We start from the raw sequence: 23,222 nt of genomic DNA on the forward strand, positions 1-23,222 counted from the left end.
GTCTCTTGTCAACTGATACTTGCTTTCCATCCTGTTCAGCTAGCTTCTCACAGGCTTCACTACACCATGCTGGTCTTAATCTTGAGACTGAAAAACACAGTCCCCTGTTGGCCCTATAAACTTACTTAGGCTCACAAACTCACATTGCTATTCTGAAATGGTGGGCAGTATACCTTCAATCTGCAATACAGCTTTAATAGGAAGAATGAGAACGTATGGCACATAGCTTTAATGCTGATGACTACATGTGCTATTATTTTCCTTTTCTATGACCTTCCTGAGGGGAAAGAAATACGCCTCTCTTGCCAAAGACAACAGATTAAAAAAAAAATGCAAGAATGGTTGCAGTTTAACAGCACTGGTAACTTTAAACAGCAATACCAGACAGCAGAAGTAGAGAAGCCTTCTGGTGCTGAGATGGAGATCAAGTAAAACCCAAAACATTTAAGGTAGAATAGTGATAAAGGAAGCAAGTGTTTCTTTCTCCTGCAATTAGTTAAGTTACCATAACTGAAGATCAGACACTTTGCCAGCAAATCAGGGTCGAAAGAAGAAAAAAAAAAAAAAAACAAACAAACCTGGAGCAGCTGCATAAGAGGAAATGGAAGTGTTGAAGGAGAGTTGGAGAGGCTGTGTATTTAAAATAGCAGGACTGGTTGTTTAGGCCTTTGGAAGGTAGTGGAAGATGGTAGAAAAGAATCAAAAGAACTTGAAGCTTAGCTATTTCTTGCAGCAGGGTTCATCACAGCCATGAGTGGTAGAAAGTTGGAGAGGAGGAAAGAAATGTAGGTTTTGAAAGTGAACTTGAACTGTGAAGGTTGTCGATGGAGAGGCTCTAACAGACTTACTGAATAATTGGACTATACACGGAACCCTGCTTAGGCTCTGGTGCTTTGTTGTATAAATGATTTTGTTTCAGTTTTTCGCTTCTGAAGAAAAAACATCTAAAGCCCTATGACTAAAGTTACATTGAAGTTTTGACTGGAGTAGAGATGCAGCATTTTTGACGTTCTGGAAGGTACTGGCAGATGAGAAGAGGAAATCCTCCACTGCCCTCATGCCGGTGGCGGTCAGTAGCTTTACAGAATGCTGCAGAATGAACAGTTCTGTCACGTACATTGTTATTTTTGGTTCCGCTACGTGGACCGTTTCCACCTCTCCGCCCCGATCATCTGACACCAAGGACTGGTGAGACCCCCTCGCTTAGTCCAGGTTCTTGCAATGCTCAATAACTGCTCCACCTTGGCATCTCCTGAGGACGGAGGCCAAAGTGCAAAGCCGAAAACGCTTCTCGGGAGTCGTACACTCGAGGCAGGGAGCGCGGGCGCGCTGCCAGCCGCAGCGGGATGCAGGGCGGGCTCCGGGACAGGGGAAGGCCGGCCGCTGCTGCACAGGCCGCGCTGCGCCAGGCACGGACCGGCTGAGGGCCGCGGCCGGGGCTGCCTGTGCTGGCTCGCGGCCCGGGGGGCAGCCCCACGCGCCGGGGCACCGTGCCCGTTCGCCGGCGGGGAGGCCGCCCATGCCCGTCGTCACGGCAGCCGCCCCTCAGGCGGGAGCGCCGCGCGGGTCTAGGGCGCGCGCGGCTACGCACGGCCTCGGACCGAGGCCGGTGCGGGGGGGTCCGAGCGCCGGCAGGCGCTGCGGAAGGGGCCTGTAGCGTCCCAGCCAGTGCCCGCCGCCGCGACGGGAAACCGGGGGAGCGCGGCCTCCTCCCGTCACACGCCAGCCCTGCGGCTGCCCGGACTCTTCCGCGCGCGGCGCCTGATGGCAGCGCCGCGGTTTCCGGAGGGGACGGCGCGCAGCTGCACTGCTGAGCCGGCCGGAGCGAGATGGCGGTGGCACCGTCCGGCCGCCTCGGTGCCCTGCCGGGGCCCAGCGATCGCGCCCGCCTCCGGGCCTCAGGCGGCGGCTGCGAGCCCCGGTAGGGCGGCGCGGGGCGGCAGCTGCCGCAGCGCTGCACGGGCGGGCAGGCGGGAGATGCGAAGCTGCGCGGGGAGGCCTTCTGGAGGGAGACGCTGCGGAGCGCCCACTACGTGGTGGCGCCCATGGTGGACCAGAGCGAGCTGGCCTGGAGGCTGCTGAGCCGCCGCCACGGCGCCCAGCTCTGCTACACACCGATGCTGCACGCCCAGGTCTTCCTCAGGGACGCCAACTACCGCCGCGAGAACCTCTACGGCGAGGCCTGTCCCGAGGACCGCCCGCTCATCGTGCAGGTGAGCGCCGCGACCGCCCGCGGAACGCCACCGGCGCCCGCCCCGGCCCGCCCGCTGCGCTCCCGGAGCGGCGGCGCCTGCCCGGACAGCGCTGGCACCGGGAGCGGCGGCAGGGACTGCGGGGAAGAGCTTCCCTGGGGTTCGCCTTGCGGTGCGCTCTTGGGTAGCGCTACAAAAGCAAGTCAGCGTTGCCAAATGCGCCCTCGCCCTCATCGTCCACCCCGTTTGTGTTAACAAATCCAGACGGTTTCCAAATGCGCATGAGTTCAACCTAGTCCATCTCACCCAGGTTTTGAAGTGGTTATATAGGATGACAGAAACTCATTTTCTTCGCCTAAATACTGCTAACGGTACTTAGCTCATGAAGCTAAGTGTGTTTTTCTGTTTACGCCTTGTCTAGCGAAGAGGATTTGGTGTGTTAACCACAGGGGCCTGGAGCACTAGACTTCTCACAGGGTTTCAGTCCTCTACACCTCATCTTCAGAGACAGATTGCAGCTGGTCTTCTAGAGTCAAGGGTTGTTCCAGATCTGATACCGCTCAAGGAGGATCACAGTTTTTTGAGTAGTTCTCTGAAACCGTGAGCTCAGTGCTTAGCTATAGATAAAGGATGCAAGGAAGATAGGACACCCTTTTAAGCTTGTGTTGCTTCTGCTTCTTGAGTACTGTGTGAGGTACAGGTACTTCACTCCATCCCAAAGAGGGAGAGGGGCCTGTGGAGCTGGAGAATAATGCAGGGGAAGACAGTCAGCATGAGCAGAAGAATGGCATGATTTCCACATGTGGAGCAGTTAAATGGATGAGGACTCTTCACCCTGGAGAAGAAGTATCTCCCCTCACTGAGGGGAGAGATGAGAGAAGTCTGTGAAAGTATGACTGGCTTGAAGATGACGAATGGGAAACGAGTGTTAAGTAAGGGTAGTGATAGTTGTAAACTGCAAAATTCATTACCATGGATGCTGAAAGATTACAAGAGTTTAGAAAGCAAACGAAGGAAAACTCTATTGAGGGTCATTAGGCGCAGGAAACACCACTTCTGCTTCCAAAGTCCTTGAAGATGCTTTCCAGCTTCTGCTGTTCCCTAGACATCTGTTGTTGACCATCATCAGAGCAGGATGAGGTGGACCTTTGGTCTGTCTCAATACAGCTTTGTATATTCTCCTTTTTCCATGGGAGGCAGTTTCGTTTGCTACAGAAAAATACAGGTGGCAGAAATTTAAGTAGTCTTAGAAAGCCAGAAGTCTTTTGAACGCAGATCTTCAGCTCAGTAAGCTGTGCGTTCTGGGCGAGCCTACCTGAAGAGTGTCAGTTACTGTGAGCTTGCTGTATTACTCTTCTTCCCACTGGTCGCTATTGGACATAAGGCACAGAACTAACTAGATTAATCTTTGGATTGACCCAGTACGGCAATCCTTACTGAGTTCTGCAGTATTTCTGGGCAGGCTTGGGTTTTGGTCACAGACTCTTGGAAATAGATTAGGCAGAGGTACATCTGAGCCCAGCCTGCTCTATGGGCTTTGTTTACTGTGTAAAAATCCTCACTGATGTGTCTTGGTTGGAGGCTTTCCATTGTTTCAATCATCTCAGAGAAAGCAAATGCCTTTTCTGGTTTTAGTTGGTGTCAGCCGTGATTTAGGTAGTGCTGCACGGTTTAAGTAACGCCTTCTGCTCACACGTGTTTGAATTTAAATCCATATTATTTGAAGATGTGATAGAATTGTTTTTGTTAATAATGAATTTTAGAAAATCTGTTTAAAAGCATAAATGAGAAGAATAGTCTGGCTCTGTCCTCTTCAACAAAGCAGCTTCAAATTAACCTAGTTTTTCTCAAACTGATTTTTGCACTGCACTTTAAATGCGATATTAATTATATTTAATACTGAGCATTTGACTAACAGCCCAATGTGTCTATTTCACGCTCCACACTGATGTGAATTCATTTTAGAGGCAGTGGTGCTTATTGGTATCTACAAAGTTTGAATTGTCTCAAGACCTAGAGACACCACAGGTAACTCTTTTCTTCTGCACCACCTTTATATATTAAAATGCTACAGCTGTTTGTTCTACAGGGGATTTTAAGAGTTATTCCCTCTTATTCTTGGGTACTACATGTAAAATATTCTACAAATATTTCTTTGCCTCTTGAATGCTCATCCTTCTCATTTTGTCATTTGAAGGTTGAGGATCTTTAGCTGGTAAGTGTCACAGCTTTTGTTTGTTGGGTTTTTTGAGAAATGGTGTTTGCTATTATTAACTGTGCATATTATGCCTGTTTTCTGTAGTAAGTAGTTGCTTCATAACTATGTCATAACGTGTTGTCAGTATTTGAAGAAAGCTATTGTCTAATTATTCCACTTTTCTTTGTCTTTCTCAGTTCTGTGCCAATGACCCTGAAGTCTTTGTCCAAGCAGCCCTGTTGGCTCAGGATTATTGTGATGCCATAGACCTAAATTTGGGTTGCCCCCAAATGATTGCAAAGAGAGGTATGTGCAAATCTGAACCCTGGGTAAACAGAGAAATGGCATGTTTCAAACATGAACACTGGCAGTGAAACATCAGGAGGACCAAATTAAGCCTTGGTGTGGGGGGGTGGCTGCAGTACTGCTGAAGTCAGACTTAGTTACACCCACTTTAACAGATAATGCTTTGTAGTACCTAAAGCAAAAATTAGATTTACTAATAATTAATTCCAGCTTCTCTTGAGTGACAGCTCTTATGTCTAGAATATCCTTCAGAAAAAGTATTTTTAGTAAGAGCTTGATTTTCTTTCTGATTTCAGTTGCTCAAACAGCCTAATTTTGCAAAACTGCATTTAAAATTATATCATGCAGGCACTTAGCGTCTCCTATTTCCTTGATACTTGTACAGAGTTTATTCACATTAGCGTATGAGAGGATAACACCTGCTGAATCCCTCAAAGATATTACAAAGATGGCTATGTTTGAAAACCAGAACCAGTGTTTGAAAATTTTGGATCAGTTAGGATGTTGAGGAAAGATTTGTTCAGTAACTGCCCATTCCTCTTCTAAAATGTCTTTCAAAGACTAGTAGGAAATGATCAGTGGTGTACAGGGCAAATAGATCTTTCAATCTGATCAGGTTTTTTCCTGAAGGGAATTTTTAAACACCTGGTATAAACCCCTGAAAGCTGGACTTCGAGCTGGCAGTGTCAACACACCAGCCTTAGGGAGTAGCAGTGAAAGTAAGGTGTGGGGACTCATTGTTTATCCTGTAAATCTAGGGTGGCGTGGGGAACAGAATGATCCAACTCTTCCAGTTTGGGCAGGACAGAACAACTCTGTTTCTGCCAGTGAGGCGTATGAGCATCTGGATCTTTGTATGTGAATGTTTATGAAAGCTGTATACTTCAGAATCTTACTCTTCTGTACAGGTCTGTCATATGCTATTTTATTATAGGTCACTACGGAGCATTTCTGCAAGAGGAGTGGGATCTTCTTCAGAGAATGAGTAAGTCTTTAGAGAGGCCTCACTTTAGAGAGGTTTCACTTTTGGAGGGAATGGGATGAACTCATCATTGAGAGGAGGTTTAGGCATTTTTGGGGAAAGGAGGTGCAGCATGTTTCTTTGGGGAGGGTTGTGGATTTCTGCCCCCCCCCCTTACTTACTGTATTCCAGTGGCACCCTCAAGATACTTGGTGGTATTCCTCTACAAACTCGTGCTAGATCTGCTAAAAGACTTCAGTACCTGAAACAGACTTTAAGTGAAAGTGAGTCACTAAAGTCCCAGTCTAATGATGGCTTAGTGGCTCTCCAACTCTAGAAAAAGCAGAACTCCCAGTGCCTTACTTTCTCACTTTGAAGTTCTCGGGTGCCAGGAGTTGTGTTTCTGCTTGAAGACACAGTTGCCCTTTTCTGATCAACTCAGCGCACTCTTTCTGTCCACACCATAGCAAGTTATGCCTCTCCTCTCCTAATTTGTGTAGGATGATTTCAGACTATCGGTAGCAGTTGTGAACAGTATCATATTTTTTTAAGAAATACATTCAGAACTGATTTAAAAAGCAAGGTTTTGGTCACTGCGTAGAGCTGAGAATATGCCTTCACTCCACTTCAAAGCAAGTGTCTGAACCGTGAAGTTAAAGAAGTTACTTCTGCTTGTGTTCCCTGTGGTCCAGGGAATCTTGAATGATGTTTGGCACAAAGACACTGCTGAGAACCTGGAAAGATAGAGAGTGCTTCCCTGCCCAGCATGTAATGTGGTTGTTAGGGCACTTTTCTTAGGAGCGAAAGATGCAAATCAGAACAGCCTCAAGGTGAGAAGAGAACCCAGGTCATCTAGTTGGGTGAGAACCCAGGCTGTCTAGTAAGAGAGTTGTCTTATTAGGCTGTTGTATAAAAGGTGGGCAAAGCTTCCTCTTCCTCCTTCTCCCCCAGCCTTCTTTAAAATGATGGAGTACTATTTTCTGCTTGCACCTGTATACACCTTGCTTGCTCCTTTGAAAGGGTGATAGGAAGTACCTGTCATTAGAGTTCCTAGGATTTGGATTAGAAGACAGCAGGTGACTTCCTACATTATACATCCAAACTCTGGAAGAGAAGAGAATTTCAGGCATGCCATTGCTCAGTGTTTTCCTGTTGGCTGTCTTTGTTAGCTCTCTTTTTAGTAGTTTTCTGATTCCGTGCACTGTGTAAAGACTATGGGAGTTTGACATGTTGGTCTAGATTTCACCCTGACTCTGTAACCTACATTTACTAAATTGGGTCCACAGCCTACCTCACTTGATAAGCCTCTGCTTGCCATGGACAAGACTCTACTTGTCATGATTATTTGGGTGATAATTTGGAAAGAAGGAAAGCATCTCTTGTAGGAAAGGTGGACAAGCAAGTGTTAATGTTGTTGGCAGAGCAGGAGGAGTACAATAGCCTGTGACGATAGTAAACCTGTATCAATGATTGAGATTTGAGGGGGGTGGTCCTTGAAAGAGATGGTTTGATGCAGTGGAAACGCTAGGGCTATTAAATGCTGACTATTTTATGCCTTCTTGCTAGAACGCAGATTTTGTGCTTCGTGTTTTACTATTACTTGATTAACCTATGCAATAAGGATTGCAGAGGACATTGCTAATTGTTTAAGCTGTGAGAACTGCATAGCATTAACTTTTCAGGCTTTTTCCATACCACACCCAGTATTAGACCTTGAGGAGAGCAGGCACTTTTCATAGCATTGTGCAGCCCACTTACCTGTCTTTTCAATCTTTCCCAGTTTTACTGGCTAACGAGAAGCTCTCTGTTCCCATCACATGCAAAATCCGCGTTTTCCCAGAAATTGACAAGACAGTGAAGTATGCACAGATGCTGGAGAAAGCTGGCTGCCAGGTAAGGAGGCAGCTGCTCCCTGTACTGTTGCATTGGACACGTGTCTCTATGTAAAGCATCTGATGACCAGATCTTGGTGTACTGTGGAGATGAATAGGCTACATTGATTTACAGACAGAGAAAACGGGATGCAGAGAGATTGTATGTATATGCAGTCATAGGCAGCAGGTCAATAGTATGATATGGAAGACATCATGATTTCAGAGTCTCTCTTGTAATCACTGCACAGTGCGGTATCCTTCACTGTGATTGAGCATCTCAGTCTAACATAGTGCTGCAGGAGGCAGTGTGAATGCATGAAATCCACAGGGCTATAGAAAAAAACAGTATCAAAGATGACCACCACTAGTGAAGAAATAGGCAGCCTTCTAGGATTTAACTCCAGTTAAATTGGAAGAGATGGTCTGTAGTTAGAGCCAGTGCTGAGAGTATTCAGGCCTTCTGCTGAGGAGCAAGCCAGATCAATATATCACAAATTCCAAAGTGAATCACAAATGGGAGCCAATGCAATAGGAAATCTGTAGGTTCTCCCAAGCTACGATCTTGTCATGCGGTGGAATAGCAAGCTGAAAGAAGCCCAAGACCATGCCATGGTAGGTGAGCTGCTGATATCTTTCTGTGCTACCAAAGTCCCTGCACTGTTGAAATAGCAGTGGGAATTCAGTGGCATCCATGAAGTGTATGGGGTGAAAGGAAATTTTTGTCAGTGGATTTGTTCCAGTGGTTCATACACATGAAAAGTAAATGTAACTTTGTGTTCTAGCTGCTGACTGTGCATGGCCGTACTAAAGAACAGAAAGGACCACTTGCTGGCGTGGCATCTTGGGAGCACATTCAAGCTGTCAGGTTAGTGAGCAGTACCAATCTTAGCGGATTTCTGCTAACATGCTATGAAGGTAGATTTTAAGTGGAGTGTGCAGTGGCATTGAAGAGCAAACAAATTTGTGCGACAGGAGTAGAATTTCTGGGTTGACTCTAATTCTCGATTTTATGCATCTGTTTTATTCACTGGTATAGAAAAGCTGTAAGCATTCCTGTATTTGCAAATGGAAACATCCAGTGTCTCAGTGATGTGGAAGAATGTATCCGTAAGACAGGAGTGCATGGTGTCATGAGTGCAGGTAAAGAAAATGAACTTTTACTCATAATAGATGAGAATATGAACTGTTTCTTACTCTCTTAGCAGCCCTATATACATTTATTAAAAGCTTACGTCAGACTGACTTGGTGAACAGCTTTGATTGAAAGCTGAGTGGCCGTTCTCTCTCCTCTTATACTGGCCATCTCTTCCCAGGACCAGGAATCACTTAAGATTTGTAAGAATTGTTATGTTGGACTTGTGGTACCATTGATTGGACAGCTCAAATTACTTGACAAAGGCACATGGGAATCCTGTTGTCCTGGAATATTTTCATGAGATCTGTTAATCAATGGAATGGTTTTTCAATGGGTCTTGATGCAGTAAGTGCGTCCACTGATTAATATTCCTGCAGGTGGTTCATGTTGGGTTGGGACAAGAAAGAATTGACGTAACTTCCTACAGGAAGAGCTAGGATAGACATCAGAAAAAGCTTCCCATCACTCACACAGTTGAAGCAATGAAACATATTTTCAGGGGGGTTGTAGACTCTTATTTTTAGAAAATAATGGTTAACAAAAGACTTGTGAAGCTAGTAGAGAAAAGCATAGTGAGAAGCAGTATCTGTAAACTTAGGCCAGACAAATGTCAATACAGACATAAGGTAAGACACCCGTTGTCCAAGTATTTAACCATTGGGCAACAGAAGCAGTGATTTCTCTATTTATTAATTCTTTTACTGTCTTTGTGTCAAGATTGGATGCCTTTCTGGAAAATGTACTTTAATTAGATATGAGCTATTTGGCTCAAGAATTGTATAGTGAAATACAGTATCCTGAGCTTAGGCTAGAGTTTTATGGACCCTGTGTTCTTCTTTGTGAGTACATGGGTGATGTGTCTGTGACTGGCTGGTAGAATCACAACAGAGCTGATCAAGCTCCAGAGCCTAGATTTTGTTTTCTGTTTCAATCCTGAAATGAAAGTTTGAGTATTTCTTTTCATTCCCTAGAAGGTAATCTTCATAACCCAGCTTTGTTTGAGGGCCGAAACCCATTGGTGTGGGAGATGGCTGAGGAGTATCTGGAGATAGTGCAGAAGTACCCTTGTCCATTGTCTTATGTTAGGGCTCATCTCTTCAAGCTCTGGCATCACACGTGAGTATCTCCAGAGAACTCTTAATGTTTTCAGGGCTCGTCCTGCTTAGCAAGTGTCTGGCTTTTCTGGACAAGGATTTGTTTGGCCAGAATTAGTATGCTGCAAGATTTTTTTTCCTGGACGTGGCTGGAGAAAATGTGGACTGAGGCCTTTACCTTTCACTGCATATCTGGGAAACAGGGCATGGGGAATGAACAAGTTACCACAAGATAAGCTAGGGCGTGAGCTCACAGCACATCAGCTACCATGTGGTAATTGCCCATATGCACACATGCACTTCATGGCAAACGTGAGTTAACTAATTCCTTGTTCATTGTGAGGCAAGCTGTCTTGCATTTATTGTGGAGTAAGAGCATGGCCATGGGCAGTTACTGAGGAGCAGCTGATGCACTGTACATTCATGTTAGCTTATCTCAAAGTACCTTGGTTGTGTGCCAAGTATTTATTTGGAAAAGAGGAGCAGGTATGTGTGCTTTTCTCTGGATTTACAAGAAACAAGACAAGCTTCTACCAAAGGCAAGTGCAGCAAGAAAAATCTATAAAAAGCTTTTATAAAGACGTTTTTAGTTGCTCTCCTCAGTCTAGCAATAATGAATAAATATGACTTGATGTTTGGGATTTGCCTCAGGCTTCAAGTTTACCAGCAGCTGCGTGAAGAATTAGCAAAAGTGAAGACTCTAGAGGGCATAGTAGATGTCAACAGGGAGCTGAAACTACGATGCCAGGTACCAAGATGGGCCCTAATCTCCCAGAACAACACTGTCCGCACTTGGTGGGAGTTTACAATGTATGTCATGCAGTGGATGTCTGTTAGTCACTTCGCTGGAACTTTGTGGCTTACTGTTGTGGTTTAACCCCAGTCAGCAGCCAAGCACCACACAGCCGCTCCCTCGCTCCCCACCGCTCCCAGTGGGATGGGGAGGAGAATTGGGAAAGAAGGCAGAACTCGTGGGTTGAGATAAGAACAGTTTAATAACTAAAGTAAAATATAATACTAACAATAATAATTATGAAATATAATAATAATAATAATAGTAATGAAAAGGAATATAACAAAAAAAGGGGGGGGAAGGGGGGAGAAAAAAACCCAGTGATGCACAATGCAATTGCTCACCACCCGCTGACCGACGCCAGAGCCGCGATCCGCACCTCCCGGCCAGCTCCTCCCTCTTTCTATACTGGGCATGACGTTCCATGGTATGGAATACCTCTTTGGCTAGTTCAGGTCAGCTGCCCCGGCTCTGCTCCCTCCCAGCTCCTTGCACACCTGCTTGCTGGCAGAGCATGGGAAACTGAAAAATCCTTGGCCTAAGATAAGCGCTACTTAGCGACAACTAAAACATCAGCGTGTTATCAACTTTATTCTCACACTAAATCCAAAACACAGCACTGTACCAGCTACTACGAGAGTTAACTCTGTCCCAGCCGAAACCAGGACACTTACCAACCTTAATATTGGTAGTTTACTACAGTAGCAGCCCCTTAAGCCTGAACAGCTTTACATGGGATAAAGTTGATTTAGGAGTTACGAATCTGCTTCAATTCATCTGTCTTAGTAGAGGGTTTTTGCCTACATTTAACTGTCAGTAACTGTTAGTTTAAATTCCAACTTGTGGTTTCCTAGAGTTTGAAGTATTATTTAGAGTATTTCCTGAGAACTCCAGGAAAACTGACTGTAACTCTATGCTGCAGGAAGAAATAGCTAATCAGAAAGAAGGAGAAAAGCCAAAAGAAGGGTTGCCTTTTTTCCACTGGATCTGTCAGCCATACATCAGGCCAGGGTGAGTTATCTATTCTAACATGGACAGGTACCCATAGGCCTTTCCCACCCATACTATCAGTACAGAGCCATCCAGTTCTTTTCTAGGAGCTTACATTTATTTGAAAGTAAGTGAAGACTTCGGATTATTTTTATTCTGGTTTGTTTTTTTCCTGGTTATTGCTTTGTTCCTGGGGATGTTTCTCATTGTACACATCTTCTGCTTTAGATCCTCCTCAGATTTCTCTCTCTCTGGAAAGTAAAAACCAAGAATTCCACTGCAGCTCAGAAAGAGAACCTGATGTGCAACAAATATGCTACCTGACAGTACTTTATTGTTATATGTAACACGAATGTTGCTGGTAACTGCCAGGGTAGCAAAGATGGGAACTAAATTTTATTCTATAAAGGATGCTTGTGTTGTATGGACGAGCTTTTCGGATAGCTTATTCCCTTTCTGTTGTGAAAACTGGGCTGAAGAAGAGAACAAGCGTGTCAAGATTAATACTTAAGTAAATACTTAAGTAAATTAAATAAATACTTAAGCAAAACCTGGGAATAACAGGTTAGCAGGTGCCTAACTAATTTAACTGGCCAACTTTCATTGACTTTCCAACTGATATATCTGACAGTGTGTCTAACAGCCAATGTTAACAAAAAAGTTAGGTTTTTCTATTCCACTTCTAAGGGCAATGACACTTCCTTGTAATTTAGCCATAATAGAAAGGTTTACAGTTTACCCAGATTTCTGTAAACCAGAATAGTGGCCAGGGAGCACCTACTTCTTCCCTTCAGCCAACTTACAATGATATTCACTGTTTCAGGCCAAAGGAGAGATGCAAGGAGAATGGAGCCAGTGGGACTGAAAAAGGTGTGCGAGGGAAACGTGCTCTAGAAGAGGAGGAAGATGGAAATTCTGAGCTTCTGTCAAAGAATAAACAAAAAAAGAAGTTAAGAAATCCAAATAAAAGCTTTGATCCATCTTTAAAACGTAAGTTCCATTTATTGGCATAAATGCATGGAAAGTTGCTGATATCACATTTGACATAAATTGCCACTATTTATTTTCCTTGTTTATGTAGTTGTTGAAACTTCTTTAAAAAGAGGGGATTATCGTGAAATTTCAGTAGTAGGCAATGTGATTCAAATTATGTTCATTAGTAAAGAAGACAAGGATCAGAGAATTAGGTCACTGATCCACTATAAGCATCTTTTTAAGATCAAAATGCTTTACAAACTAAATTGTAGCTGTCACTAGTATTTGAAATTGAAATTTCATATGCATTTCAAGCAGATGTCCTCCTCTTTTACACTTGACTTGAGGATTAAAATTTTCTGTTTGGATTTAGCTTAGAGGCACTTAAAAAGTCAAAGTATCTTTACCTTTGCACTGTTCTTCGAGGTACTGTATTTTTATTTCAAAAAGAGTCTCTCTCTGGCTAGAAGAGTGCCAAGCTTTGTCTGATCCTGATTTTTTTTTAATTTGCTTCTTCCACATAAAAATACCGTTGCTGAAATCAGGTCTCTCTCTCTCTTTTCCAGCCAAATATGCAAAATGTGATCAATGTGGAAACCCTAAGGTAAGTCAGTGCCAGTGTCCATTAAAGCATTTCCATTAAATGGAAATTAAATGACCATGTAGTGGTCAACAGCTCAATGTCCAGATGGAGATCAGTGACGAGTGGTGTCCCTCAGGGGTCTGTATTGGGACCAGTACTGTTTAATACTTTCATCAATGACATAGACAGTGGGATTGAGCGCACCCTCAGCAAGTCTGCAGATGACACCAAGCTGAGTGGTGCAGGTGACACGCCTGAGGGACGGGATGCCATCCAGAGGGACGTGGACAAGCTCGAGAAGTGGGCCGGGGTGAACCTTACGAGGTTGAACAAGGCCAAGTGGAAGGTCCTGCACCTGGGTCGGGGCAACCCCTGGTATCAATAGCTATCATCAGGCTGGGGGGTGAAGGGATTGAGAGCAGCCCTGCAGAGAAGGACTTGGGGGTACTCGTGGATGAAAAGCTGGACATGAGCGGACAACGTGCACTCGCAGCTCAGAAAGCCAACTGTCTCCTGGGCTGCATGAAAAGCGTGGCCAGCAGGTCGAGGGAGGGGATTCTGCCCCTCTACTCTGCTCTGGTGAGACCCCCCCTGCAGCACTGCGTCCAGCTCTGGAGTCCTCAGCACAGGAAAGACATGGACCTGTTGGAGCGGGTCCAGAGGAGGGCCACAAAAATGATCAGAGGGCTGGAACACCTCTCGTATGAGGAAAGGCTGAGAGAGTTGGCGTTGTTCAGCCTCGAGAAGAGAAGGCTCTGGGGAGACCTTACTGCAGCCTTTCAATACTTAAAGGGGGCTTATAAGAAAGATGGGGACAGACTTTTTAGTAGGGCCTGTTGCAGTAGGACAATGGTTTTAAACTAAAAAAGGGTAGATTAGACTAGATATAAGGAAGAAATTTTTTACGATGAAGGTGGTGAAACACTGGCACAGGCTGCCCAGAGAGGTGGTGGATGCCCCATCCCTGGAAACACTCAAGGTCAGGTTGGACGAGGCTCTGAGCCACCTGATCTAGTTGAAGATGTCCCTGCTCGTTGCAGGGGGGTTGGACCAGATGAGCTTTAAAGGTCCCTTCCAACCTAAACTGTTCTATGATTCTATTCAATGATTGTGAATCCTGAGGGAGGTCCATGCCAATGTCTGGTAATGCATGCATACCAAGTCCTGCTGATAGAGGGAAAAAAAAAGTCCATACTTAGGCAAAAGCCTCTTAACTGTAACCAATCTCTGAGGTGAAGGTGCTGCACAAAAATCACTAACATATGTAGATTCTTTGAGATCATTTGCCTTCCTTTCCAAAAAAGCAGTCTTACTGCTGCTGAGGTTATTTATTGCTAAGAGAGTTGAGTGAGTTAGATGAACTTCCCAAGATCTCTTGGAAACAAATCTCCAAACTTCCAGTAATTACACCTGTATATTCTACTGTGAAATTAAAAACAAACCCCCTCTTACTAGGGTTAGTGGTGGGTTGTGTTTTTCTGCAAGGATTGAGAATTTTAATAACTGGTGTAGTTCTTGGTGTACTAATACAAATACTTTAAAACATCATCGCAGTATAGTCTGTAGTGAGTGTCAGGCAGCAATCTGCAGCTGTGGTTTTTGTTGGGTTTGGATCTATGCCCTTAATCAGAAGAAGAATAAGCACCTAGTCATTCTCAGCTCTGGTTTTGCTAGTGGATTAACATCAACTTTCACCATTAGCAATGATAAACAAGCCAGCTGTTTTCCAGGTTGTGTATAGCATATATATTTGAAACTTTATACATGAAACTTCAAATATTTGATATTTGAAAAGAGTTCATTGGGTTTTTGTTTGTTTGTTTTGCCTTGGGGAACATAGCTGTTTCCTTGACAGGGAGATGTTGCTGAGCTGAGTGAGCAGTGTATTATTTATTGCTGCTAATACACCTGTGCACACAGACATACAAGCAGGGTGTAAGATGCAAGGAGTAATTTTGTGTTCTAGCTGAAAAAGTAGCATTACAGCTATGGGGGAGACAGGGGCACTGGCGTGTGGTGGTGCTCTCTTTTGTAACATGGTTACAGCACCTTAGAAATAGCAGCCAGCTGGGGCTCAATTTGGAGCTGCAGCTACAGAAGAAAACGTTTTTCTTGCTGTGTTCATTATTGGGAAAACATTGAGCATTCATCTGGCCTGCTTTCAAAGCCATCCTGTTTCATAGCTAATCCAGGTGACACAGCTTGGTGCGTCAACCATGATTGTCTGAAGCTGGGCTTAGTCTCATTTTTGTTTTGCTCTTACATCATTGTAATGTTGCAGGCAGCCCTTGAAATCTTGTGACTGGGCCTCTATTTTTTTTTTTTTCCCCCCTCCTAGGTCATATGTTTCTAAGCTATATGTCATGGAATGGGGGGAGAACAAAAAAAACCCAAAACTGACAACAGTTCAACCAAGGGCTCCCTAAACATGAAGGAATTTTTAATCGGGGTGCAGAGAGACACACCAAACAACAAAACCCCACTTTCTTAAATGATCACTCAGCACGTGTGAGGCAAAGCACCACAGACACTCAGTCTAGTACAGCCAAGTTGTCAACTATCCAAGACTCAACTGCTGCTGTCCCCTAAGGGTCATACATTGTATTTTAATATATACTCAGGTATATTTTAAGCTGCAAGTAGGGAAGTAATTGCTGTGGTAACATTTATTGTAGGCATGGCTACAGATGGTAGCAAGCCTATCAGGCACTGTTTCACATACTGCTTTTGCAGAGAACTACAGCAAGCTCACCTGCAACAAATGTCATAATGCTTGTTCCAAAGTGCTTATTGCACTTGCCTGCTTGTGTTGTGTAACTCAGGCTGCCCAACAGATTACTGATGTTGCAGAAGTTGAATGTGGAATTTTTTTGTTTGTTTTTTTTTGTTCCCTATGTACAAACAGTTGATAGCTGGGGCTCCCCCCCCCATATGACATCAGCTCTGTCATCTTCATTAGACTGAGGTGTGACTGCCTAACATACACATTCATGTTTTTTTCCAAAGGTCTGAATGTGCAGAGCTGTATTGTTGTTGCTTATTATAGTAAACAATAATAATTTTATTTTCACTGATACAAGCTTCTTTACACCCCCATCCCAACCTAGGGCAATAAATGTGTGTTTAACATGTGCCGAGGATGCTGTAAGAAAAGAGCGTTCAAAGAGACAGCAGACTGTCCAGGTAAGTGCAGCTGTCCTTACAAGTCATTGCGCAAATGTCTCATCTCCCATGTATATTCATTACTTTAATCTTTGGTTTATGGGGTGTGGGTGTGGGTGTTAAAATCTACATACATAGCTATCTAAAATTTTATAGTACAATTTCAAAAGCTTGCTCTTCCTTCTATGTACAGTATTTCTTCTGCTTCCAAAGCTGTGGGATGCATAGTTTCCAGACTATGAGGACCCATTCTTTATAACTATAAGGAATGAGCTGTTCTGTTTACCAGTGCAGTCATCTCATTTCAGGTTTTTTTGTTTCTCCCCCCCCCCATCCTTGCTTCTTCAGGTCATGGATTACTTTTTAAGACCAAATATGAAAAATCCCTTTCATGGCAGAGTAGTCAAAGAGTAATTCAAAACCCAGAGATCAGTCGGAGAGGAGATGTAGATGTGGGGGAGACTGCTGTACTGAAGGAGGCTGGTGACAGTGCAGTGTGAAGCTTTGGAAATGAATAGTTAAAGAGTTCCTGCCAGGCCTCTGCTTCCCTGGGCCAAAGAACATGCCGTCTCCAGCTCACCGTCAGCTGTGTGAACTTGTTCCACAGTTTTATTTTAAGTTCTGGAAAAGTTTTATTTAAGTAAAAAGCTGCTTACTCAGGGAATTATCCTGCATTTGAAATAAAAAGGATGCAATTAAATTTCTCATGCTGTGTTTTAAAGACTGAAAATGCTGCATTTTTGGGTGGGGGAAACCTATATAAGCTGCGATCACAATCTGCCTCTTGTATGATCATTAACCCTTCATGTCCTGTTTTTAATATTGGGGAATAAATGTCTTGTATTAGAACAGCCTTCTGGCACGCTAAAAATAGCAATGATGTCAATGACTTCTTCACTAACAGAAAATGTGTCACATTTGTCTTGAGTTTCAGCAGGCCATGTTTTCAGTGCAGAAAGGAATCTAGCAGTATATTGAAAATGTGAATGTAAAACTATAAGATGTTGCTAAACCATATTGTGTATTAACAATTATTAGTTTTATACAGTATGATAAAGCTTCACAGTCTCCCATGAGCCAAAGGTTGGGGGAAAATGAAATCTCTATTTTAATAGAGAGGGTTGTCTGAAATTACGTGCAAAGTTAGAACCAAGTCCTTCAACCTTTTCCTGCTCAAAGTCTCACACTTCATTATATGATCGTTCTTTCTCCTTCCTACCTGATAAATTCTGTGAGAAGTGTGTCAAAACCAGGTGCAGGTCTACCCATGCAAGACCCCGACCTGGCTTTTACGCTTTTTCCCCATGGGCTTTGTGTGTCTCCTAGGCACTCGGTCAGTGTAGCCTTCCAGTGCTCAGTATGCTGTAAAGAATGTCCGCGGCCAAAAAGAAAAATCACCAATGGTATGCAGCTGTTTAATGGACTGAAGAAACAGAAGTCAAACCATCCCATCTTAAGCTAGAATAAGTAAATAAAGCTTAGCTCAGCTTTGAAAATTTATCTCCCTGTGGCCTGTTTTCTGAATGCAGTTTACTTCACTGCATGCTTAGTGACCCTGCTCCAGGGTATGCTGCCATTTCCTGCAGCTCCAGACTGAGCATCTTTGCTGCAGAGCTGCTAGCACCTTCTTAGCGTGCAGGCTAAAAAAGCAGCAGGCCTGTTAATGCTTTCTTGTCACATGTAGTCTACTGAAGGGAACAATGCAATGACGCATTGTGGAGCCATGCTTGGCCTGGCAAAGCTGGCACGTTATGAACAAGCCCCTGTATAGCACTAGAGCCTTTAAGACCTGCTAATTTTAGTTAAACTACTGTTCCTCCAAGGGAAGTGGAGAAAAGAGGAAAAAAAAAGGGGGGGGTGAAAGCTGTGGGGGGTGTGGGGGAATGGGCAGGAGAAAGAAGGAAACGGGGGTTGGGGGGGGAAGGATGACACGGAGTTATGTGCCTGGCCTGGGTCCTGAGCAACTGTTCCTGCCCATGTAAAATGGCTTGCCTGCAACTGAGAGCAGGTCAGGCTCTGATGGGTATAGGTCCCAACCACTGCACTATCCAAGGACCTGCTCCCAGCAAGTCAAACCTCTGCTTCGCACGGCCCAACCATCAAGAAAGAGATCTGGCATATGTTTACGAGCATGCCCTGCTGGCTAGACTAAGTATGCCTGTTTTAAGCCAGGAAGTTTGCCTCCATGGAGGCAGGCTTTATTCATAACTGGTCTTAATTTTTTTTGTTTGTTTTAATTTATTCTAGACTAATGTGTAACCTAACATTTCTCTAACAGCCTACTGCAGCACTGTACTAGCCAGTAACAAGAAATCAGGTTGTGGTCGAGCTGTCAATTTTGTAAGCAAATAAAGCAAGCAAATTACCAACAATGTCTAGCAAGTGGACCATCTTACTACTATGTAGTAATGTATTCTGAGTGCATACTCTATATTTTCACTTTCTGGTCTATAGTTCTGAATAGCTGATGGTTTGGCGGGGGGGGGGGGCACTTCATTTCACAAACAAAACAGCTCATCCTGTTTTAGCTGGTGCTGTGTTCTTATGTTCAGCCTGTGCAACAGAACCTCCACAAATTGGAGCTGACTTAGGTGTGTACCTTACACAAATTTAAAATAAAATCGGTCATTAGCATCAATGCTGGACATGGTATAGCTGTTTTGAACACAACTGAGAGGACAGAAGCCAGGAGGGAGATTGTATGGTTTCCTTCCTTGATGCGTCATCTGGCTGACATTTATTTTTCTAGAATCCTGATTGCAGAGATTCTTCCTCTGCCTGTCAGAATCTGTCAGATATTCCCTTTTGGAAGTTCCGCTGGGTCTGAAAGGAAAGGAACAGGAAACCCAGCACCCAGAATACTAGGTCTGCATAAAAGCAGTGGCAAAGTGTCTTCTCAGCACGAAAGAGCCCTTGCCTTGGAAGTGAAAGATTACTGAACAGTAATAAACCAAAAATCAAAAGTGCCTCCAAGGTCAGAAAACAGATGCAGCACCATGCATTTCTGAAAACAGGGAAGACCCTTCCCTGCCCCACTCCCAATCAAAAGAGGGGCTCAAGACTTTTTTTTTTTTAATGACAGAAACACAGCACTTTCAGGAATCGGGAGATAACAGCATGCCCTCATTATTTTATAAACCATTTTTAACACCTTTTTTTGACTTCTCAACAACCATTCCCTGCTTATGTGTGTGTGTGTGTTCATGCATGCACACACCCCCTCGAGCCCTGGCAAGATCAGTTTTTATTTCCTAACCTGCATTACAAACCATGTTACAGTTTACAGTCATGAGTTCATACATGGACTGGAACAGTATGCTGAAAAAACACCCTAAACTACTAGTAGCTGTAGACTTATTCAATCCACGGAGAAACGTTCTCATTCAAAGCGTTAACAAGAGAGCCCACAAGCAAGATTAACAGATCACAAAGCTGAGCACCGTACGTGAAGCAGATACCTCGGCCTACCCTTATGTCAGTCACCCTTGCGCTCGCTTTCTTCTATTCTGTGTTCAAATTTTCCATGCTGTTTCTTCAGGCACCGTCCCTACCACATGATCATGTGCAGCTTAATCTCTTTGGACATTTGTCTCCATCTAGCTAGCTTTTATCTAGCTGTTCCCATTCATTCACACTAAGTCCTCTAGAGGGACCACAAGAGGTAAGAACTTCATATCCATTTGGAGCCTGGACTTAAATGCTGCCTAACATTTAGTTGTGGCTTTCTACAGATTACGACAATAAAAGTAGTTCAAACTCTCCTATTGAGTCTTCCCATTTCATTTGCTCGTTACTTGAACAAAATATTTTCCACGATGTTCTGGGAATAGCATTTTCCAACCTTAATCAGCTTGTTAACCAAGACTTTCAGCAGCTTTCACAATTTCTTACTACCCTTGTATTCAAATCAAGTTTAGACACTAAGCTGGTATGTGTTATTCTAGCTTGCCTTGTGAATTGGAACTAGCACAGAAACCGAGGGGGAGGGAAAGGGTGTGGCATTTACCAAATAGCCCAGTGATTAGTGTGGGACAACGAAGTTGAAAAATGCTTCTCTGCCTTATTTAAAGATGGGAATTTGAAACCGTGTCTCCCACCTCCTGTGGAAATAGTCCACTTCTTCCCTCGCACAGGCATACACTTTAAAGCTGTCAAGTATTCTGAGTTCCCTGGTCTGTTCGAAAAGCCCCTCTTCTTATAAAAAGCTAAACGTTCATTATAATGGAATTTCAGACTGCTTACCTGGCCCCTTCCCGTTTACACAGTTTCCCCAAAACATCAGAAAGCTCAGTCATTCTCCTGCTCGCTGTGCCAGAGAAAATTTACAAAGTCAGAAAAGGTGTTTGCATGAGAAACATCCACTGTTACAACATAGTAGTGGACTGGTGCTGTGTGAGAGATTCAGGTTATATTCTTAACCACACAGTCGGATTTTAGAACACATCTCTCACAAGTACAGTCTCATCAGAGAATCACTTACCAGTGTGAAGAAAGGATCAAGCTGACTTTAGGCTCCTAAGTTCAGGAAGGGCCTTATACTTCAGAATCCTAATTGGACACATTTCTATGCAGAATTAGTATTTAAGGCATATTCGTCCCAGCCCCTCTTCCAAGGCATTTCTTAATAGGCAATGCAGATAGATGCACGCTTATCTTGTTAGCTGCTGTCCCATGACATGGCAGAAGGCTGCAGTGCTCCTAACACAGGACTGGAATACTGTTCAGTTAGGCACTACAACACAAAACTCCCTTTGTGCATCTAACTACAAATCACCACGCTAATGGAAAAAAAGTTGCAACCTGAACTTTCAAACAGACTTTCTAGAAGATGATAACCTTGCAATTAATAAGGTAAATATGACCAGTGTATCAATTTCATAATAAACAACGCTTGTGAATTAGGAGGCACTATTACAACATGAGTAAAGCCAAGCCATTTACCATTCATGCTGGGCACACCTGCACCTACACTAACTAGGGAATACTTTCAGGCTAGGCAATATACTAATTATCCTGTTTGTCTCTAATCAAAAAATTGCAGCCTGCCAACTCAGCAAGGTAATGTCCTATTTTGTTTCTGTTTCACAGGCCCTCAAGAAGATATATACTATTTAATTTTAATGGGAGTAGGGGGAGGAAAAGGCAGTGCTCTGCATGTAGAATGATGGTGAAAATGATCCTCAGTCTTTGGGTTTGAGGGAGATTGGATTCTTGTATCTAAATCCATTTCCAGAGGCACACACGAAAAAGTAGTAGTAGTTCACCTGACAGAAAGCCAACTGCCTTTATTTGGCAAACAGCTTGTAAGATGAGAGATCAGAGAATTTAAAAAAAAAGACAGAAGTACATCAAAACAAAGATTGAAAACCCTGGATCTCAGCATGTATTTACAGGGTACAAACTTTATGTACACATAGACTTCACAGTTACATAAACTACAGGCACATGGAGTATAATAGTCAAAGCTATAGCTGCAGAAGTATTAGAGAACTGAAACAGTGATATCTGTGGGATCAAGGACAAGATTACCTAGCCTGATCTACCACGTAAGACATTTTCAGGTCTTACCACTTGAATTCTTGTTTGAATTAGACCATCTTTTGCTAATGCAACTACCCTTCAGTCTGTAGCTTTTAATAAGTCTGCTGAAGCCTAAGCTTGAATTCTTTGCTGTCAAGAAACTGTCTTACTTGCATTATGAATTTATCAAACTTCTAACTACTGAATCTCATACATTTCTTAGAGGTTGACATACCCTATTAGCCAGTTTCTGTTCCCTATCTGATTAATTTAGCCTGATCAAGTTATCCTATGAGATAATCTAAAGCTAGGTTGTTCTATCAGACCCTATGAAATGTTGAATGGAATTCACAGATCCATAGGAACACAGAAGCCAAAATAATATCAGTTGAAGTACAAAGCTCATTTGCAAAGCAGAGAGTAATTCATCCCCTATTCCCTAACAGCATCAGAGATAAGCGGAAGTCAGTTCCATACCAGTTTGGTGTTTCTCACCCTACTGCAAATTCACAGTTGATGGACTACTGAAAAAATGAAATGCTGACTTGTATTAGTCTCAACTCTCCCAAGGGGGTGGCACTAGAAAATACTAAGCACTGTCCTGTGGAGCACACTGCTCCCCCATTGTCATCTGCTTCATATAAAAAGTAGTGGAGATGGCACAAGAACCTTGAATAGCCAAAATAAGTTGGCTGAGACTTTACTATTTAAAAAAAATTAAAAAAAAAAAAAAAAAAATCAATGCTTGACCAGCACTTTCTACCCATGCATGATGGGTCTTTGTCAGAAGCATTGTTGCTATTATTAAAGTTTCCTCATTTGTTTTTCTGAAAGTTTGTATTACATTGCATGTATGAGAAATAATACACTATTCAGCGGCAGTTTTGGGAGCTGTCCAGAGGACGGAACAATGCTGAAATTTCAACTAAGTTAGGAAGTAACGCTGAGACTGTTATGGCAGAGTCCCAGAAACCAACGTACAGATCATACATGCATGGAGCAAAGACAGAACTCCCTCTTACTTTCTCCCTCATCCACTGAAGTCTCTCAGATGACAGTAGCTTACAGATGATGCTGCACCCAGGCACAGCCCAAGCGGTATTATCATCTCCCCCTCTTATAGACCTCCCTCTACAAATCTTAGCAATGCAGACCACTATGCTGGACAAGTTCTGGCCAGAAAATTACCAATCATCCCCAGTTAGTCCAACACGAATCTCATAATGGCAGTTTCTACATTACCACTAAAATTAGTTGTGCTAATTAAAACTGCCTTTGCCAAAAGAACCAGGTTCTTTCCAACTGTTTTTCCTTTATCACTAGCTAGATCAGGTAAAGAAAGCAGGATTTACACTGCATGAGGACACCATCAATTATGGCCTACCACTGGCATCTCCTTCCTCATCAACAAAAAGGTGCTGCACAAGTTCATGAAATACA

The 23,222-nt window shown here is 43.5% G+C and overlaps 1 protein-coding gene across 1 annotated transcript; it reads left to right on the plus strand.

Moving 5' to 3' along the window:
• Nucleotides 1-1,057: 1,057 nt before the first annotated feature.
• On the plus strand, nt 1,058-16,967 carry DUS1L (dihydrouridine synthase 1 like). The gene is made up of 14 exons (XM_050908639.1): nt 1,058-1,069; nt 1,926-2,213; nt 4,587-4,695; nt 5,630-5,680; nt 7,437-7,549; nt 8,313-8,395; nt 8,567-8,670; nt 9,637-9,781; nt 10,411-10,507; nt 11,475-11,563; nt 12,366-12,532; nt 13,084-13,121; nt 16,208-16,283; nt 16,611-16,967. The coding sequence occupies exons 1-14, from the start codon at nt 1,058-1,060 to the stop codon at nt 16,760-16,762; spliced, it is 1,524 nt and encodes a 507-aa protein (XP_050764596.1). The 3' UTR covers nt 16,763-16,967.
• Nucleotides 16,968-23,222: the final 6,255 nt, after the last annotated feature.

The sequence above is a fragment of the Gymnogyps californianus genome, chromosome 19 (genome assembly GCF_018139145.2).
Source record: "Gymnogyps californianus isolate 813 chromosome 19, ASM1813914v2, whole genome shotgun sequence".
Lineage (NCBI taxonomy): Eukaryota > Metazoa > Chordata > Aves > Accipitriformes > Cathartidae > Gymnogyps > Gymnogyps californianus.